Below are 19598 nucleotides of genomic sequence, written 5' to 3' on the forward strand. Positions count from 1 at the left end.
TTTAACGCTTGTAAACGTTGATTCAATAAAAACAACGGCATATTTGATGTTTGGGTGATAGCAGAATACAATGAGGGAATTTCAATTGGAGACTACCGGAAGTGAATAAAAGAAAAGCAGAATTTGCCTTAATTCTGTTCGGAAAACTATTTCTGAATTTTGCCGAAACAATTCTTTTCACAAAATATTGTAAAGTCTCTAATCTTTCACGAGCAATAACGTTGCAGACAGAAAAAAATAGCAATTTATGTTTAAAAGATTTTTATTCTAATTCCCTTTACAACCGGTTGTAATCAAATTATGATTAAGCTATGTTTCGTTCAGTAAATTAGATCACTTAACATTAGCCTAACCAAAAGTAAAAAATAGTAGAACAATACAGAAACGAATCGCAATGCGTTTCAAAACATCTACAGCTGTCCAACACCTATTGTTTCAAAATATCTGATTAGAATTATAAACGCAAGAGTATCAGCTACTGTAATTGCTGAAATTGCTAAATAGACCTTGATTAGAATATTCGAGAACAAGCAGTCATCGAAAGTTCGCTGCACTCAGTTTTTTCGAGTCGTAAATAAAAACGACTGTTAGGCTACTTTTTTTTAAATAAAACGCCATTAAATCGCTTGGAAATTACCTTTGCCAACAGTCAAGCAATATTTCATACTTTTTATAACTATTAGTTTATATTTAGTAATAACATGAATAGTTGCTGTTTATTTCCGATGAGAACTAATCACCCAAAGGAACTTATTTCCAGAAAAGCTTACGTTGTAATTTTGTGAACAGTATTCTTGATAGTGGTAAATAATATCAGCTAAAATAATTGAGGTGATATCAGAGACGATAACAAGTGACTGGGATAGACGTATTGCTTAAAACATTGTTTCATATCAGAAGTTATTTTTAACAAATTCTTTAAATTTTTTAATGACTCTGAGATGTAATTTAAATACACTTTGTCGTGGCAACTCAATTATCGCCACGTTGCTCAACTTGGTGTGACGTCATACTTTAAGGGATCCAATCTTAAGTTTTTTAATGACACGTCATGGCGTCGACCAGATAGAACAAAACAACAATCCCTAAGTTGTTAAGCTCATTGTATTTGGCTTCATTTTTATCCTTACGGACATTTATCTTTTGCTTTCAACATATCCAGACAAAAACACAGCATCAGCTACAACATACGATATACCAGCACGGTATATATGAAACAAACCTGTTTGTAATCTGCAGGTCACTGCAGCGGATGAAGTGTTTTGACCAATCAGAAGACAAGATTTAACGCAATTGAAAGAAATTTCGAGGGAAAAAGTTTAGTAAATAAGATTTCTCACAACTCGCAATATTTGCTTATGATGTCGTAATTTCCACAAGTATGCCAGCAACACAGTTTGATAAGTCTGATATCAGCCTACCTGAAAAGTTAGCATTCGAACATTTGTACGCAAACTTTACTTACTAAACTTTTGTTGGATGTTTTTTGAAACTTGTCTTCTGATCATTACGAGTAGCGAGAAACCTGATCTCCTAAACTTTTCACTTTTTCCTACATATTTTTCCCAGTTGGGTTAAAACTTTCCTTCCGATTGGTCAATAAACCTCATCTGCTGTAACAACCTGTATATTACAAATACACGCACGTGAGGCTAAGCTGTGGAAATGGTCGATTGAGAGTAACTAAATGGACTAAGAAACCATTGATGATCAAGACGAAATAGATCGTTATGATTTTTTTTATATTAGTGCAGTAACTACCCAAAAATTATATAACGTCTGTGTCGTCTGTCATGTTCGTCTTTAGTGACTATGGTAGAACAGCAACTACATCAGTGGGGTAACTTTCCAATAATGCAAACCTGGTTCGACTCCCGGCTTAAATCGGTTGTTGATAAACACTGCTCACCTCTACCCAGGGTGTAATAAATTGGGTGAGCGTATAGTTGCTGACCAACGACGGACAAGAGAAAGGAACTGGCCACGCTACTCTCGTTAGTGCCGAAGGGTTACCTTGTCGTTTCATTTCCCAACTACCTTGCTGGTTCACCATTAAACTATTATCTTGGCTTTGTTCTTTTTTTGTCACCAGCATGCAAAGCCAGGTAAGCAAAATAAACTTGAATACAACAAAGTAGATTTACAACCAAAGCTCTAACACCAGTAGCGGTGACAGGGGGGTCCATAAGGGGGGAATTTTTACCCGGGTCCCAGAATAGTTTTAGGGGCCTGTAACCATTTCAAGGGGCACGAGAACTAAGAAACTACGTCGTATTGGATAGATATGGTGCGTTTTTTTTAAAGTGTCTTTAATTTTGGGTTAGAAGACCTCATTGTTACCTGGCCCAAGCTGTCACTTTTTTTAAATTTGTTGTGTTTTCTTGGGCTTTGTCACTGTGCCAGCCATAAACATAACCTATGTGGCTTACTGTTCAAACAACAGTTCAAGAACGTTTTTATGTCGCGTCTTGTAGCTAGTGCTATCTTTTTTGTACCTCGGACACGCTAATGACTAAAGAACAAATTAAGTTATATGATAAGTTGATGTGAAACGCAAACGCAATTGTGTTTTTTACAGCAAAAATAGGCCATTAAGGTCATGATCGAACAAAAACTGAAGTGGTGACTTCTACGAATCCTCACATCTCTATAAAAAATAGGCAAAAGTGCAATTACGTGGAAAAGGTTTTAAAAGATTTTATAAAAATGCATCGGTTCTCTGACTGACTAGCGCCACAAAATTAAGCACAAAATTGTCATTTAATTTTTTTCTTTCCGCTCGGTGTCGCTAAACGCAGAGTAATTCTTGATGTGTCTTGCTCAAGGGCATTCACCAAACCTTGAAGCATTATTCCTTGGCTTTTGTCATTTCTTCTTTGACAGCCCTGCTGCTTATTGATTCCTCAATCAAAGTTGCTCGTTTGCTGCAAGCAATGTAGAATCTATGTAACATGTCCCTATTTTTGTGGTGCAACGTAAACCAGTCAAACCCAGCTTTCTAAACTGATTATTTATAAACAATTCTTACTTCATTCGAGCATTGAAAAGGGAAAGTGTGAGGACAAATTCAAATAATTAACTTTTATCTGCAAAATCTTTAACTCCCATTAATTAATTTAACGTTTTCTTCCTGTTATCTCAATCTTACAACGTGTCTTTGAATCTAAAATAGACAAGTTCAAGATACGGCTCGTTTTTCAAAGGACACAAAACCAGAAAAAGATGTCAACATAAGTAAACACAACTGTATAGTTTATGATACTGTTATATTTAGTCGGTACAGTCGCGATTAAAAGTGCAAACTTTCGTAAGATGACTGTGATTTCATTGTCTGGAGAATCTGCTTCGTGTTGGGACGAGGTCAGAAACATTTTATAATTTACTTGCTTTTTGCGCATAAAATTGAGTTGCGTTATAAAACGTTTGGAAAGTGAAGGGAAGGTCAGAGAGACGGTTTCATCAGCTTTATCCAAACTGGTTCCATCTTACAGTCGTCATAACTTCCAAAGGCGTTCATAATCGCAGTGTAAGAATTTCTGAAGATCGCTATGCATTGAACTGTTATGATGCTTCAGCCACTGGCTTGCTGTACAGTCGTACTCGCTGACTGTTAGCACCGTAGGTAGACAACACATAACAGTGCAACAACATCAATGAGTCTATTGATGTAAAAAAGGGTTTTTAAAATGAACAGTTTCTGACTCATATAGTTGCAAATATCTCCAAGCAGTGTTTGCAAACCAAACCAACAAGTGATGACCGTTGCAGTTAAAATCGATTTTAGCATTTGAGTTGAAAGCAACTAAGGCTGTAAGAAATAGTATCAATGGTAAAATTAACTCAAACTTTTTGCATCTTTTGTAAGTCTAAGATATGTAGGCTATATTGTAACAGAGTTAGCTTTGATGTGAAGATAAATGGTGACATAATTATCTTCTTCAATTTTGTGAGACAGGATGATTCAGACTTCAGGGCAGGTGATGGAAAGCCAGGTGAGTGTTAGTTTGTCCAGTGTTGCTATGCCATGTATTCCATTTGGCTCTATGTAAGTGGGACATTCAAGAATGACATAGTCAGCAGTTTGTTCCTTCGCGCCGCAGTTGCAGGCCGATGAGAGAGCCAAACCCAACTTGTGCATATTGGAATGTAAGCGGCCAACTCCTGTTCGATGGTAGAATGATGATAGATAAATAATGACAACTCTTTATACATCAAATGTATGGATGACTAAGATTGTACTTTTGTGTTTTATCAAGTCTATTAAACGATCGTCTGACAAAATTGTGAACTCAGCTGGATTCTGGATAGCCCAATAGAGAATGTGAAAACACTAGCCGAGATAGACGACGAAGATGATAACAGAAAAAAACTAAATCTGTAAAAACAATACAACATTACCAACGGCTTCTAAAATCTTAATCCAACAATTAATTAGACCAATTGCGTAGACAATGGAAACGGTTCCAATGGGTTTTATTAAATTAAAATAGCGCTAAGCTGCACCATTAACAACAACAAAGAATCTGCGGACGCCTTTGCTCCAATTTTGGGATTCTTTTCTTTTGTTAATCATAGATTACTCCAACTGCGTGTTGTTTGAATTTATTTAATTTCAAAGTATCGAAAACTTACACCTTCGAAAAGTTAAGTTAGCTTTTTAAAACAACTGCTTGATACTGGTCTAGTTTCTGATGCAATCAGACTGATTAGCCTAATTCGAACCGTATAAAAGCATGACCAAGATGTCAGATAAGCAGTTACTTAGTAAAAGGTTGAAGAAAGGAGTAGATAAAGTTACCACTGAAAACGTTCTGCAAATTTAAACTTTAGCCTATCACTTTTTAAGGAAATAAAATTAACAATTTATTGTGCAGGGAATGCAAAGTGTATGTCACGAGAAGCTGTAAGTCTTCTGCAACAGTTTATTTGGCAGAGTAAATGCGCTTGTGCAAACGTACTTTTTAAAAGATAATGTATTTCTAGAGTTACAACTGCCATAACCGTAAAGATTTTTCAAAAAATTAAACTTAAAAATAATTTGATGCCATTTGAAACTTCTAGCATTGCTTTAAACAAAAGTTTAATATTCTATGCATTAAATTGAACTACAAAAACATTGTTTCTATGCAATTCAGTTGTAAATTATTAGATCAGAAAGTTCGAAATACTTCAACTACTTTTTTTTGACAGTGATAGTTTTGGAAATATCTGTGGTTAATTGTTGAATGTGTCAACCTTTGAGACCTGTAATATTTGATTGTGTAAATTAGAAGTTGAACCTAAACATGAAAGGAGTTTTCGTTGTATTGTTATTCTTGAGTCTTATCACCATTCTTTCCGCTCAAAGTAAGTATAACCTGTCCGAATAAGTAAATCGGGCCCCATTTTTTAGATTCATCTTTAAAAACAATTTTGGCCAAGTTTGGACTTGAATTGTATGAATAATTTATATGCCTGATTTAGATTATTTGTGGGCGTGGCTTTACATCACTCTCTTGATAAATTTCTTTGGAATATTTGGATATGTGTGGTTTGGTTTTAAATTTTTATCCTCGGACTGACAAAGTCTTGATATGTTAGCCTATTCCTGGTATTTTCGGGCCTACTTGTAGAGGCGTTTGAATAGCATTGATCTGTAGTCTGTATTAATGTAAGACAACAAGTAGCCTACTCAGAAATTTTTTGTGGATTATTGGAACTATCAAATGTAGCCTAAATGTTGAAATGTTTAAAATGGGTAGGTTGAAATGAATTAAGCTCTTTTATCACAGCTTTGTCAAATCGACTTACTTACTTATACTTACATGGAATAAATGCGCTTCGATAGCCCTTTGGGGCATAACAATCAAAATAGCTTTATCACAAATCCCTACCACACCAACTCATAAGGTTGCAGCAATTGTGTATTTGAACAGATCGAAGAAATGGCGATAACGGAACAGGTCAAGTCTGTAAGATGACCCTGCAAACTATGCAAGTAGGTTCAATACTTAATGTGTGCAATAAATTGCTATACGTCTAAGTTAAGTTTTTTTAAAGAATTGTTCCTTTTTGTATTTATGAAAAGAAAACAGAGTTTTATTTAAAAACTTTCTTTTTCTCTATATGTGACTGATTTGGTGTCCTCCATTATTTTGTGTGTTCGTGTCTTTAGAGCTTACTAAAAACGACTCTAATAAAGGAAATATTTTAATGAAATTTGACGTTTATTTTAACTGTTAAACGTCTTCAAACGTTGAATCAATGCAAGATGAAAGAATTTTGCTGACAAGCAAACAGAAATAAAACAAACATTCATCTCAAAATCAGAAGGTTGATTTGGCAGTGCAAAAGGCATTGGCAAATAAACATTCTAAAACATCCTTACAACGTACTGTAACTAACAATTTCCCGTGTTTCTCGGCAGTGGAGTGTAGCAAGAACTCAGCGATAGACACGTGTTTCGCCCATGAGGCTGGGCTCATCAGTACCGCACCACTAGTTCTTAGAACTCAATTAGTTCTTACAGCTAGTGGTGCGGTACTGATGAGCCCAGCCTCATGGGCGAAACACATGTCTATCGCTGAGTTCTTGCTACACCCGACTGCCAAGAAACACATTTTTTTAGGAAAAAGTCTTGATGGCTAGTGTGGAGGCTACACCGATATGGTTAGTGAAACACAATGCTTGCTATTCCATAGTGAGTATAGTCAGGTAGTGCTGACGCCAGGAAGGTCGCTCCTTCCCAACTAACAATTTCCCTGTAAATAGGAGATAATTTTTTTGCACATGTCTAATCGTTGGTTGCTTTTCTTTTAGGACTGCCGATGCTATTGCACCAAGTACATTCTCACCGGTAAATACACAAAAACTTGTAGCAATTTTGGCCCACGCCGAAGAAGACGTGAGTATTCAAAACTTATCACACAGTTTGTGTCTAATATCAGTTACGTTAAATGCACTCATCGTGTCGTTAAGAGAACTTTACAAAAGTTTTCATGTAACAATCATTTCTTGTGCTGAAATTTTGGAGATTTTGATTATTCTGCTAGGTTTTTAACCACTGTTGTTAGGTATCAATGACGGTAATGTGACGTTGCCACTAAGAAGACTGCTCTGCTGGAGGAACTCCTAAATTTTTTTCTCTATTTGTATGTGAGCTGGCTTAAGTCAATAAATAAATGCAGACCAAAAGTAGCCAAGTAAAATTAACAATGGAAGTTGTTTGGGATTTGAAGCAAATTGTCGCTGATGACTTTGAGAATGATGAACTGAAGCTAATTAAATAAGAAACTATTTGATTGAAAGCGGTCAATGGCATCAAACCTACAAATAGTTTTTAATCCCAGAAAGGTTTCGATTATAAATGAATATGAATATAGTTAACTTGTCATACTATTTTCGCAGGTATGTGCATTATCTGTCGAATCACCAACAGATGCAACAACCTTGAAGGAGATGCAGTAATATGAAGAAACTGCCGTCCTGTGCTACCTCTTTAATTGTCATTATTGACGTAGCCTAATCCAAGATGTTGGCTTTTTCAAAAAAGAATTTGGAACATGCCCGAATGAAATTGTTATTACAATAATTGAAACTTTCGTTAATTAATTGAAATGAAACAGTCGTTTTTTTGAACTTTTTTGTTTCAATTTCCATTGGGGGACATTTGAAATATTATATAGGTAAGATGTCAAGAGAGTGGTAAGATGTCAAATGATAAAATCGTCATTTTGATGTCTGATGGAGGAATGGTGAAAAAATATAATGAAATAACTTGCTATTTCATCAGGCCTATTTTCATCAGCAGCAAAGCGACGTATTTGAACATTCAACCGTTTGAAAATCTGTGTGTATTTCATCTTTTTGTTGTTGTTTGATAACTGCATGAGACAACCTGTTTTTGAAGTGCTTTGAAATACAATTGTACTTTCAAAACATAAAAGTTGCAGTTATAGTAAGTGATTAATTATTATCAATAAATGATGCTTTGTCTTATCCAGACTTCTGTCGGTAGCGGTAGGTTATGGTTTCTCGGCAGTCGAGTGTAGCAAGAATTGATGACCATAGGCAGTAGCGCACCTAGGAAAAAAAATTAAGGGGGAGGGGCTAATTCAGAAATGTCGGCCGAGTGATTTGCGACAATAGTGACAGTATAGGCCAATGCCCATCCCCTTGATTAATATTTAAAAGCACTCACGGCCCACAACCCATCGGTTGCTGATACATCAGGATTCGTTCTCTCAATCAGATTTGAAGTTGGCCTAGTGAATCCCATGCTACTAGCACCATCAGCACCCTCATCCCTACGTCTACTCTCGCAATCTTCTATTATTATCTCGAATTTTTCGTCAGTCCGTTTGCCTAAGTGCGAAAACAACAATTAGCACGAAAACAGTTTGAAACAAAACACTAATTTTGTAAACAGTAAATTTGATGTAGCCTAGCCTAGATATTTTAAATTTGCCTAGATATTTTAAATTTGATGTAGCCTAGCCTAGATATTTTCTATTACAAATGATTCACAATTAATAATCTGAGGCTGAGAGCCACTGCAACCAGACGGATGAAGCCAGCGACAACGAATCCCGTGGGCTACTGTACTCCATTGTGTATGTGTAGCCTATAGGCCTATTATTTCAAACATGTATGCCTACCAGGGCCGGATTTAGCTGATGGGGGGCCCGGGGCACTTTTAGATCGGGGGGCCCCCTGCAAAAAAATTTTTCGCGCCTACGGCACGAAAAACAACCTCTGCGTCTACAATACCATCAATCCAGCACTGCACAGCATTTTGCAGAAACTTCAAATGCTGAAAGGAAGAAAAAATAACACAAAATCACATTTTTTCCATGTGGGGGGCCCTTCAAAAGTCGGGGGGCCCGGGGCACCTGCCCCCTCTGCCCCCCCCCCTAAATCCGGGCCTGATGCCTACTATGTTCCGGACAAATAAACCATTGATTCTTGATTGATTGAACAACGCTTCAACAATTGGAAAACTTCACTCTGTCAATCTCCATAACCGGCCCTCTGCGTCAAAAGCCTCTAGCGGAGTCTAGCCTACTACAAGTATATACCGTAGGCTATAGGCTATGCGAAACTATCAGGAATCCCCTATCAAGGCTTTGCCAGTCCGAGGATAAAGATTCCAAAAACCAACCAAACCAACTCCATTAAACTGTTTCCACACAATTGTTACCGTAGCCTACTCGAATTATAATTCTTAATTATCAGAAGGTGTTCATGTAGGCCTATAGTAGGCCTATTGCAGGTCTATGACAAAAATGAGTTTAAACATTATCAAATAACGAAACAATAAGAGGATACAAATTATCACATTTAGCAGTCATCCAAATTGAATACGTTCTCATGTTTAGTCAGTGGTAGCCTATATTGATTCCTGGGCTCCGTTAGAGGGGGGGGGGGGGGGGGCGCGGGGGTGATTACCCCCCCACCAATTGGAGTGGGGGGGTAACTAATGCAAAATTACCCCCCCCCCCCACTAATGTAGACATAAAAATTTAATTTTTATATTTTTACTACTTTTGTGTTTTATTTTCATTTTTTTTATTTTGTTGCATAACTTTTTAGTTGTTTGCTCGGAAACTCCGACTCGCTAGACAACGCAAATATGCAATAGAGCCCTGCATAATGCTATGGGAATTGTTCAGGAGCTAAGTAGTTTGCAAAATCAGCCTGGCAAGACAGTTCAAAATCGCCCTGCAGGAGGAATCCCACTATGGCTTGCACACTTTGTGCCAAACAAGATGGCTGACACGTGTACCGGCCATTTCTTCAGTGTTGTCAAACTACGAAGCCTTGCTAAACACCACACTTCAAAATTTCAACAATGCGAAATCATTAGGCCTTTATTCCCAATTATTGCAAGGCAACACATAGACTTTGCATTACAGTTTTGCCGAGTTTTATTCAAACCACTTGAAAGGATGACTGGCCTGTTGCAGATCAAGTCTTAGCCTATAGGCTACCATCAGCGACATGATGGAGCTGGTTGACAACGCAAAAGTTAATTACCAAAGTCTTAGAAATGAAGAGCAATTTATGCAGTTATACAAGGAATTTCGGCAGCAAGTAGATAGCTTAGGCTTAGCTAATGTCCAAATTTCAAGAAAGCGCTGTGAGCAAAGTGCTTCCCATGACCTCGCTTCTCATTACAGAAAGCAGTTCTGTGCATCTATTGACAGCATAGTGCAAGGCTTCATCCACCGCTTCAATGGCGAAGAAATAAAAACTCACTAAATGCTTGAAGTTTTCGTATCTGGCACAGTCAACGACAGTGCTGTTACAGCGTTGGAACGATATGGCTTCGACGTGAAAATTTTGGGCCAAGAGTTAAGCCACTTCCATCAGAAATTTGGGCCGATCAAGTATGTGTGCGATGTTCGAAACAAGTTAATGGGACTTAGGCCTATTATTGTCAAAGAGTTTTATGCCAGTGTGAAAAAACTTATAAAATTGCTATTGGTCAATGGTCAATTGGCCAATCACTGCAGAAGCTGAAAGATCGTTTATCTCGCTACACCGCTTAAAAACATGGCTCCGAAGCACAATGACTGCTTCAAGACTCAATTTCATTGCCATGTGCCATGCCCATTAAGTGTATTTGGATGAACTAAGTGTAGATGAAATCTGCAAAAAATTTTTTTTCAACAATGCACAAAGATTTAAAGTGTTTGGCGACTTCTGACTGTTCTGCTTAAAATAGAAGCAGAGTGCACACAGTATTTTGTTTGAGTTGAGGTGTTCGTTTATAATGTTATTTCTTTGTAGTTTTTGTGAGATTTTGGCACAAGGTATTACCTGGGTGTTATGCCATTTTTTGTTTAGTGTTATTTCTTATACAGCGCAGATGGTAGACCTTCCTGTAGTAGGCTATCGATCTTGTAAAAGTTCTTGTAAAAGTTAATGCATTTTAGCTTTTTTTTTTTCTGAGTTGAATGTAGGCCTAACCCTAGATGCTGAAACGTTTCATTTCACTGTGGATGTTATGGCACAGGTTGTCGTGCTTTATTCATGTAGCGTACCGTAATTGTACATTAAATTTTATAGATTATAACATTTGACCTTAACGCTTTTGGCCTTTTAAATCTAACCTTTTAGCGTCTAAAGTGCAAAATTCGGAGGACTTGAGGCAAGGAAGAATACAGAGAAAGATTTTGTGTCGAGAGACTCTTTCGGTCAAAATTGTCTCAAAACCTCAAAAAAATGTGGCAAATGTTAAAAAGCTTTTGCTCGTGATTTCCGATTCGTTGAAAGAATTTCTCGATTTTAAATCGTGTTTGAAGTCAAAGATGTTTGCGCCTTCGGCGCGAAACATGCAGCTTAAGACGCTGTATAAGAAGCTGAAGCTTTCAGTAATGCGAACGGGGTCTGGGGAGCGACCTTCCAGAAGTATAGGCTATGTGATGCGATGATCCAATAAGCCCCTGTCAATGTCAAAACATCGTTCCCGCCCCTGGTTAAATTACCCCCCCCCACTCTCAGGAAGTGTCCGGAGCCCCTGTATTGATTTAATATTTGACACGCGTTTAACATATTGGGAATTGATTCCTTTTCTATTTTTCTAGATCTTATTTTCGCATTATATCAGCCTACTTTTTTCGTTTTGATAGTTAGAAATATAAAATAAATTCAAACACTTTTTTGTTCAGTATGATCACCAGACCTTGATTTCTCAAATCGTTTAAATCAGTGTGGCACAATGAAAACTTTTTAAAATTCATTGATTCCTTGAGGTTTTATAACCGCGTGCTTTTGAGTGGTTTCGAAGTGTATCCTACCTTCCCTGAGGCTCTTAAATGTGACGTCAATTTAAAAAACTTTTTTGACAACTTTGTGCAATGAAGCATGATTGTTTGACAGTGAAACCATATCTATGGTGAAACCATAGATATCTTATATATAGATATGCAACTCAGTGGTGCGTAAGATGTTTGAAGGCTAACAGCGTAGCTATGGCTGTATGCATTGACTTCAAACTTGGCACAGCAAAACAACTTTATTTTTAATATATTTTTTTGGTTTTTGTTTAAATAAAACTTTCTTCGTTTTCAAGTTGACGTATGGATTGCTTGTGATGACGTCACATTCTCGTTCCGCTTGGACTGCTTTATGGAGATTCTGGCGATTGAAAACAAATCACAGTCACAGAGGGTACCTCTAAATACCCTTTGTCAGGCATTGTAGGCATTGTCGGGCATTGTCAGGCATTGTCGGGCATTGTCGGCTTTTTGGGAGGTTGTGGAGCATTTTCAGGAGTTGTCGAACATTTTCAGGGGTTTCAGGTATTGTAGAGTAGGCTAACTACTTTCAGGCATTGTTGGGAATTTCTAGGCATTGTGTAGGATTTCCAGGCATTGTCGATCATTATCAGTGGTTGACAGGCTTGTGAGGCATTGTCGAACATTTTCAGGCATTATCGAACATACTCAGGGGTTGTCGAGCATTTTCAGGGGTTGTCAGGCATTGTAGAGTAGCTATTTTCAGGCATTGTTGGGAATTTCCAGGCATTGTCTAGGATTTCCTGGCATTGTCGATCAATGTCAGTGTTTGACAGGTTTGGTAGTCATTATAGAACATTTTCAGGCATTGTCGAACATGTTCAGGAATTGTCGAGCATTTTCAGGGGTTGTCAGGCATTGTAGAGTAGCTACTTTCAGGCATTGTTGGGAATTTCTAGGCATTATCTAGGATTTGCAGGCATTGTCGATCAATATCAGTGTTTGACAGGTTTGGTAGTCATTATGGAACATTTTCAGGCATTGTCGAACATTTTCAGGGATTGTCGAGCATTTTCAGGGGTTGTCAGGCATTGCAGAGTAGCTACTTTCAGGCATTGTTGGGAATTTCCAGGCATTGTCTAGGATTTCCAGGCATTGTTGATCATTATTAGTGGTTGACGGGTTTGTCAGGCATTGTCGAACATTTTCAGGGGTTGTCTAGCATTTTCAGGGGTAGTCAGGCATTCTAGATTAAGCTACTTTTAGGCATTGTTGGGCATTTCCTAGCATTGGCTAAGATTTCCGGGCATTGTCGATCATTATTGGTTTTTGACACGTTTGTCAGGCATTGTCGAACATTTTCATGCATTTTTATTCCCAGCTTTGCATGCGCAGCAGAATGATCCCTTTCTATTTTGCGTAGGTTGTAAACGTATTTACGGTATACACAAACACAGCAGCGTTTAAATGACCTGGCTATCATAAGTATCGACAATGCCTGACAAACCTGTCAAAACCTGGTAATGATCGACAACCCAAGAAAACGTTCGACAACGCCTAACAAACCATCAACCACTGAATATGTTCGACAATGCCTGGAAATCCTAGACAATGCCTGAAGATGTCCGACAATCAGTGGCGTAGCTAGGGGGGGGGAAGGAGGGGAGGACCGCCCCGGGCGGCACGTCTGGGGGCGGCAATTTCAGACTACGATTTTTGATTTTGATTATAATCTGATAAAAAACGCATTTCATTTTCACACAGGGCCGGATTTAGCTAATGGGGGGCCCGGGCACTTTTAGATCAGGGGCCCCCGTGCAAAAAAATTCGCCTACGGCGCGAAACACTCCCTCGACGTCTACAGTAGCATCAATCCAGCACTGCACAGCATTTTGCAGAAACCACAAAAGCTAATAGTAAAAAAATCACATTTTTTTCACGTAGGGGGGCCCTTTAAAAGTCGGGGGGTCCGGGGTACCTGCACCCTCTGCCCCCCCCTAAATCGGGCCTGTTTTCACATGCTTTTTCTTGAAGGGGCGGCAAAATCTGAATCCACACCGGGCGGCACATTCCCTAGCTACGCCACTGCCGACAATGCTTGCCAGAAAGAATCTAAAGTACTTTATAATGCCTGAGAGCCCCTGACACCTAAAAATATTCGACAATTCTTGAAAATTTCCGACAATGACTGATAATGGTTGACAAGCCTGTCAACCATTGATATTGATCGACAGTGCCTGGAAATCCTAGACAATGCCTTGAAATTCCCAACAATGCCTGAAAGTAGCTACTCTACAATGCCTGACAACCCCTGAAAATGCTCGACAACCCCTGAAAATGTTTGACAATTCCTGAAAATGTTCGACAATGCCTGAAAACGTTCCATAATGACTACCAAACCCTGTCAACCACTGATATTGATCGACAATGCCTGGAAATTCCAAACAATGCCTGAAAGTAGCTACTCTACAATGCCTGACAACCCCTGAAAATCCTCGACAACCCCTGAAAATGTTTGACAATTATCGCTACCGTATATCTCACCCTAAAATCGTTCCGGCGCCCCTCTATCTCAGGTTTGTAAACTGCCTACAACAAGCTTTAATGAGTCACTGGAAATAAGCTTAAATGATAGTTCCAACGATCATGAAACAGAAGTTGCATAACCTACGTGAAGAAAGATTATTGTCTTGATTTTTCATAGTAGGCTATTCTGTGAAAACTTGAAATATATGATACGCCATCAAAAATATTCCAAAGGAGCTCAAAAGCTACCACTCGCCAAGCCCAAACCGTACAATAATAGCCTACCATAGATACGCTAGCCAAGCTGGCAACCTTGATTGTTGATTGTGTCCATAAAGTCAGTCGAGCGTGACGATAATTCCACGATTGCTGAGTTGCATATCTATATTTAAGATATCTATGGTGAAACCATAGGTGAAACCAGGTGAAACTGACAGTCAGTTTTCTTATTTTCATGGAATTTGTTCATAGATTGCGAATTTTATACCTAATTAGGTAGGCTACAGAGTTAGGGAAATGAACATTTCTTGCCTTTTTACTTGCTGTACTGATTGAATGGTTTGTGCTGAAATCTGCTAAAATGCACTTAATTTTTTACATCTTTTGAACTGATCCGTCTATTTTAACCCCCCCACATTAAAGTTTTACCCAACAATAGGGACTGTTATGCAGTGATTTCTGCGTCTGCACTATTATGGAGTAGCAGTTGAGACCAGAACTGGAGCATTCCCAGTTGTCCTTGAGTTTTATGTGTGATTAAGCATTTCCTTCCTTGAAATTGATATTACTACAATACTACCGTATTATATACTACCCCAATTTTTTTGTAGATTTATTGAATTTTAAGTGTGTATTTGTGAGAACACTGGTGGCAGTTTTGCATGATGACTTGTGTTTAGTGGCAGGAAATGAATGAAAGGGAGATTTTGCGATGGAAAATGGACGGAAGACAGTCGACTGCCCCGATAGCTCAGTGGTTATGCGCCCGGCTCAAATTCACGCGGCGCTGCTTCGACTCATGGGATGTGCGCTTGATCAATGTATTTCAGGACTGCTCTCCATTCAGTGGCACCAAGTGAATAGAATAATTCCCCGGCAACAACACTTCAACAATCGGAAAACTTCACTAGAGCTGTCAATCTCGGTAACCGGCCCTGCGTCACCTGGCACTAACCGGCACCTGCGACAAGTATGCAAAACTACCAGGAATAACCTATCAAGGCTTTGTTAGTCCGAGGATAAAGATTCAGAAACAAACCAGTCTTCCATAATCAAGTTATCTATCATCAAAATTCATTTAGTTTGTGATTTTTTTATATTACATTTTTGTATTGCAAGGTTACAATTACTACAGATCAGATACCGGTATTACACTTAAACATTCAGCTGAATGAAATAAGTATGAAAAACATTAGGCGTTTATTTGTCATTTAAAATCTAGTATACTTTCAATGTACAATTTATGGAGCACTATTTTCATCAAGGTTTGTGTACAAAGGCATTTCTTCTAGGTATCAGCAAAAGGCTTAGTGCTTACCACAAAAGTAATCATTTTGTGCTTCTCACCTTACCCAAACGTTTACACTTATTATAGTATCCAATATCCATTAAGGCAAGGCCATAGCAAAACACTAATATTAAAAGAATGAGAGGACAAACAGAAGTGGTATGGTTCTGGTATCAGTTCTTCACTTATTATTTTGACAATATCTTGTTCCCTAATATCTTGAAATGTATATATAATAAACCTTTGGTCAAAAATTAAGTTATATATACTTAGCAGGGCTGTCAGCTGAAATAGGTGATGTTTACTACTTCATTCTTTATACAGCCAATGTTAAAAAAGAAAGAGGCTATGTTTACTATATATTGTGAATATAGCCTCTGAGGCTACGTTCAGTCGAGCATGACATTTGACCTCAATATGTGCTCAGGTGTGCTGTAGGCCTATACATCAACTTTATTTTTTTGCGGAAAGTTAAGTCGCGCATGACTAAAAAACATATACATGAAAGCAACAGCAGTAAACAAAACAAATTGCAAAACTACAACTCTCAATTTATACATTAGGTATTGCGACCATGCCATATTTAACCTAATTGTCCTGTTTTGGCATCAAGCACGTCATTGCATTTTGTCGCTTTTACCTTTATCTCGACTATGTTTGGCATAATTGATTTTCATTGTGATAGCCTGAAATAAATACAAACTGAATTGAACATTGATTAAACTATTTTTTAAACAAGTGTTGTTACTTTTTACAGTCAACAAACTAATTTGTTAACAGCAAAAATGTAGTGTGTCGAAACAAACTTTATTTGGCCAACATGGTTACATCCTCTTAGTTTACATCCTTTTAGTTCAAAAAAAGAAAGCGCTTTTGGGTCGTACATATCAAATTGATATCCTTCAGAATTCCAACCTAAGAAATAGTGCACAAACCACCGATTCAGTTAAAACATCTCTTGAATTTAAAAGTTACAAGTTATGACATATGCATTTTTTTATCGTTCTTTGTTTTAAAAGAGGTGAAAAAAGAATACGCCATGCTCGAGTGGACATGTACACATAGCCTCTGAGGCTATAATTATACAATATATGGTAAGCATAGGCGTAGAGTTTTAGAAACTACGGTACCGGCCTACCGGGGGTGCAGTTATATCAGAATATCACACGCATAAACATCAAATACCGTGTATACTCGAGTATAGGTCGAGATTTTCGCAAGTGATTTTCACCTTAAAAAAACAGGTTCGACTTATACATGAGAAAAGCTGTTGTCTCCAGCTCGGCAGCTTTCAAAATTAATGCATTTTTGCTGCAAAATCATTGCCGACGTAGATTATGGATTGTGAAATGGCGTCGGCCAAAGTAAAAGTTTTGAATACATTTATTTGCAGTGATTCAAACTTAATTTTCAAATTTAATGATTCCTTGTCAATTCTAAACTTTATACACATGTTACAGTTTATACACTTGTTAACCGATCATTTTTTTATTTTTGCGGGTAGGATATAATCGTTTTTATTACGTAACATTCCATGATCGTTGAAGTCGATGTCAAACCTTAGCGGCCGCATAAAACAATGGTGTCAGGTTGGCTAGGTGATAATGGCGGTAAGAGACGTAGTTAATGCAGGCAATATATGCGACCAAGACCATTAAACACCTTTTCTTTTATTGGTTTTCGATTTAATTCTCACACATTGCAAACAATCTTTGCTTGAAGAACATCCTGGTGAGTCATAATAATGTATTTTGCTGGCCTAGTTTTGTTTAAGTTCAACCACTCAAGTCAGAAGTTACAGTTTTTCCTTTGCACTAGTGAATAAGCTTTTTCGCCCGAGATAAATAATTTAATTGCTGGCGCTGGCGGACATTAGCTCATTTTTTACATTGATTCAATGTCTGGCAGTGTTGAATGTTTATGTGTTAATGAGCGGATTTCGATTCTCGTGCCTCTGATAACAAAACAATGCATTCTGTTAAATCATACTTGATCTCACAGCGGGAAGACCTCGTTGAAAATAGCGCATTTGGATTACTTATTATTGCCGTGAATATTGTTACGTGACTATTCCAGCACCGTAAGTTACTCTACGCTCTACTTTGAAATTTCTTCATCGTATGTCAATACCGATAAGAGCAGGGAGTGCACCGCACCCCTGCACCCCCTTACTCTACGCCAGTGATGGTAAGAATAGCCACTGCGGTTAAAAAACAGATGAGTCTTTTCAGAAAGATCTGATACCTTAACTTTCAAAACACAATTTATTTCAGACCAAAGGATATGGAATCAGGGTGTTGCTATACTGATAGCCCAAAAGATGCAATTGGTGTTAAGTTGTACAAGTGTCATGAAAAAATTTTTGTTTGGGACCCTGTTTGTGCAATGCATATACGTAAACAATACAGAATTATTGGATCAAGTTTTGGCTGCTTTCCTGCTAAGCCACGTCAGGTTTCCCAGCTAAGCCTTCCTCTTCTGTTAAACAATATTGAAGCAAGGTTTGTGATGGAGCATGAGCAATCGAAGTTACTTGACTCTTCCACTTTTCCTAAAGATGTTGATCTTGTCAAATACCAAGAGAAACTTGTTCACAACAGAAAAGTTCAGCATAAAATTCAGACTAAGTTAAAACAAGTGCAAAAAGGTTTGGAACTGGATGAAATGGCTGAAGAAATAAAACAGGGAAAACTAAAGAAGATATACAGAAAAGCACCAAAGGTAGCTCAACTTGATATCAAAGATGAAAATGATGCAATGGAAATAGAGATACCTTTTGAAAAAGATTCCTCTCAATGTATGTCTTTACAATGTTGTGCATCTTCAGAAACAAACTTTGATAATGATGATTTTGAAAGTTTCAAAGTGATGGAACTTCAAAAAGTAGAGCGACATGGAAGTGAACAAACTTGGGTTAAACTTTTCACAGAGAGTCAATTACCTATAAACTGCCCCACATTACTTGCTTCTGATATCACGTTAACAGCTGAAGAACGCTTAAAGTATGTAGTATTTTGTGATCTTCACAGTCAAGGTTTCTATATAACTGATGGGCTAAAATTTGGTGGTCACTTTTTAATATATCCCGGAGATCCAGGGCTTTATCATTCCAGTTATATTGTATTTTGCATGCCATATATGAAAAAGCTATCATTAGCTGAATATTCTGCATTAGGTAGATTGGCTACCAGTGTCAAAAAAACATTACTTTTGTGCTCGGTTGATGATAATAATCAAGTTACATATTTATCATTTGCTTGGTCTGGTTTATATTAATATAAAATTGTTTTTGATGCTGACTGGGCTTTTGCTGACTGTGTATCAAGAATTTCAAATAGGCTAGTAGCTTACTGGTTTTTACGTGCAATAATATATCACAAGACTCGTATTACGTGAGACCTGACTGAATGCCACGAGACATGGATGACACAAGCCTTCGTTAATCGTTATTTCTAGTGTCTGTTGAGGCTGCGCTGGTGCAAAATTGAATGTCTAAAACAGTGGTTTTCAATCTTATTGGTGGAACGGAACCCAATGAAACATTCCAAAAGCTCGAGGAACCCCTGTTCAATAATTTAATTGCCTTATGCAAAAAACATCGTTTGATTAATATAAACTCCTTGAAGCGAAGAAAACATGTCGACGAAATTTGGAGGGAAAGCAGAAAGTTAAAGGTAATCGCACCACAAGAAAACCACGAAAATTCAGGATCGCAGCGAACGTGTTAAAGTGTAGCAAATTTATTAATAGTGGCAAACCTAATCAATAATATTTGATTGCATTTAAACAATATGCATATAATAATAAAATAAACTATCGGATTTGAATGTAAACGTGCGGAACCC

At 37.7% G+C, this 19598-nt stretch overlaps 1 protein-coding gene across 1 annotated transcript; it reads left to right on the forward strand.

The window, feature by feature from the left end:
• The first annotated feature begins 16879 nt into the window (after positions 1–16879).
• On the forward strand, positions 16880–19135 carry LOC145775747 (tRNA-splicing endonuclease subunit Sen34-like). The gene is made up of 2 exons (XM_082587108.1): positions 16880–17484; positions 18027–19135. The coding sequence occupies exon 2, from the start codon at positions 18037–18039 to the stop codon at positions 19027–19029; it is 993 nt and encodes a 330-aa protein (XP_082443234.1). The 5' UTR covers positions 16880–17484; positions 18027–18036; the 3' UTR covers positions 19030–19135.
• The last annotated feature ends 463 nt before the right edge of the window (positions 19136–19598 follow it).

Source organism: Aplidium turbinatum, chromosome 8 (assembly GCF_918807975.1).
Source record: "Aplidium turbinatum chromosome 8, kaAplTurb1.1, whole genome shotgun sequence".
In the NCBI taxonomy this organism is placed as follows: Eukaryota; Metazoa; Chordata; class Ascidiacea; order Aplousobranchia; family Polyclinidae; genus Aplidium; species Aplidium turbinatum.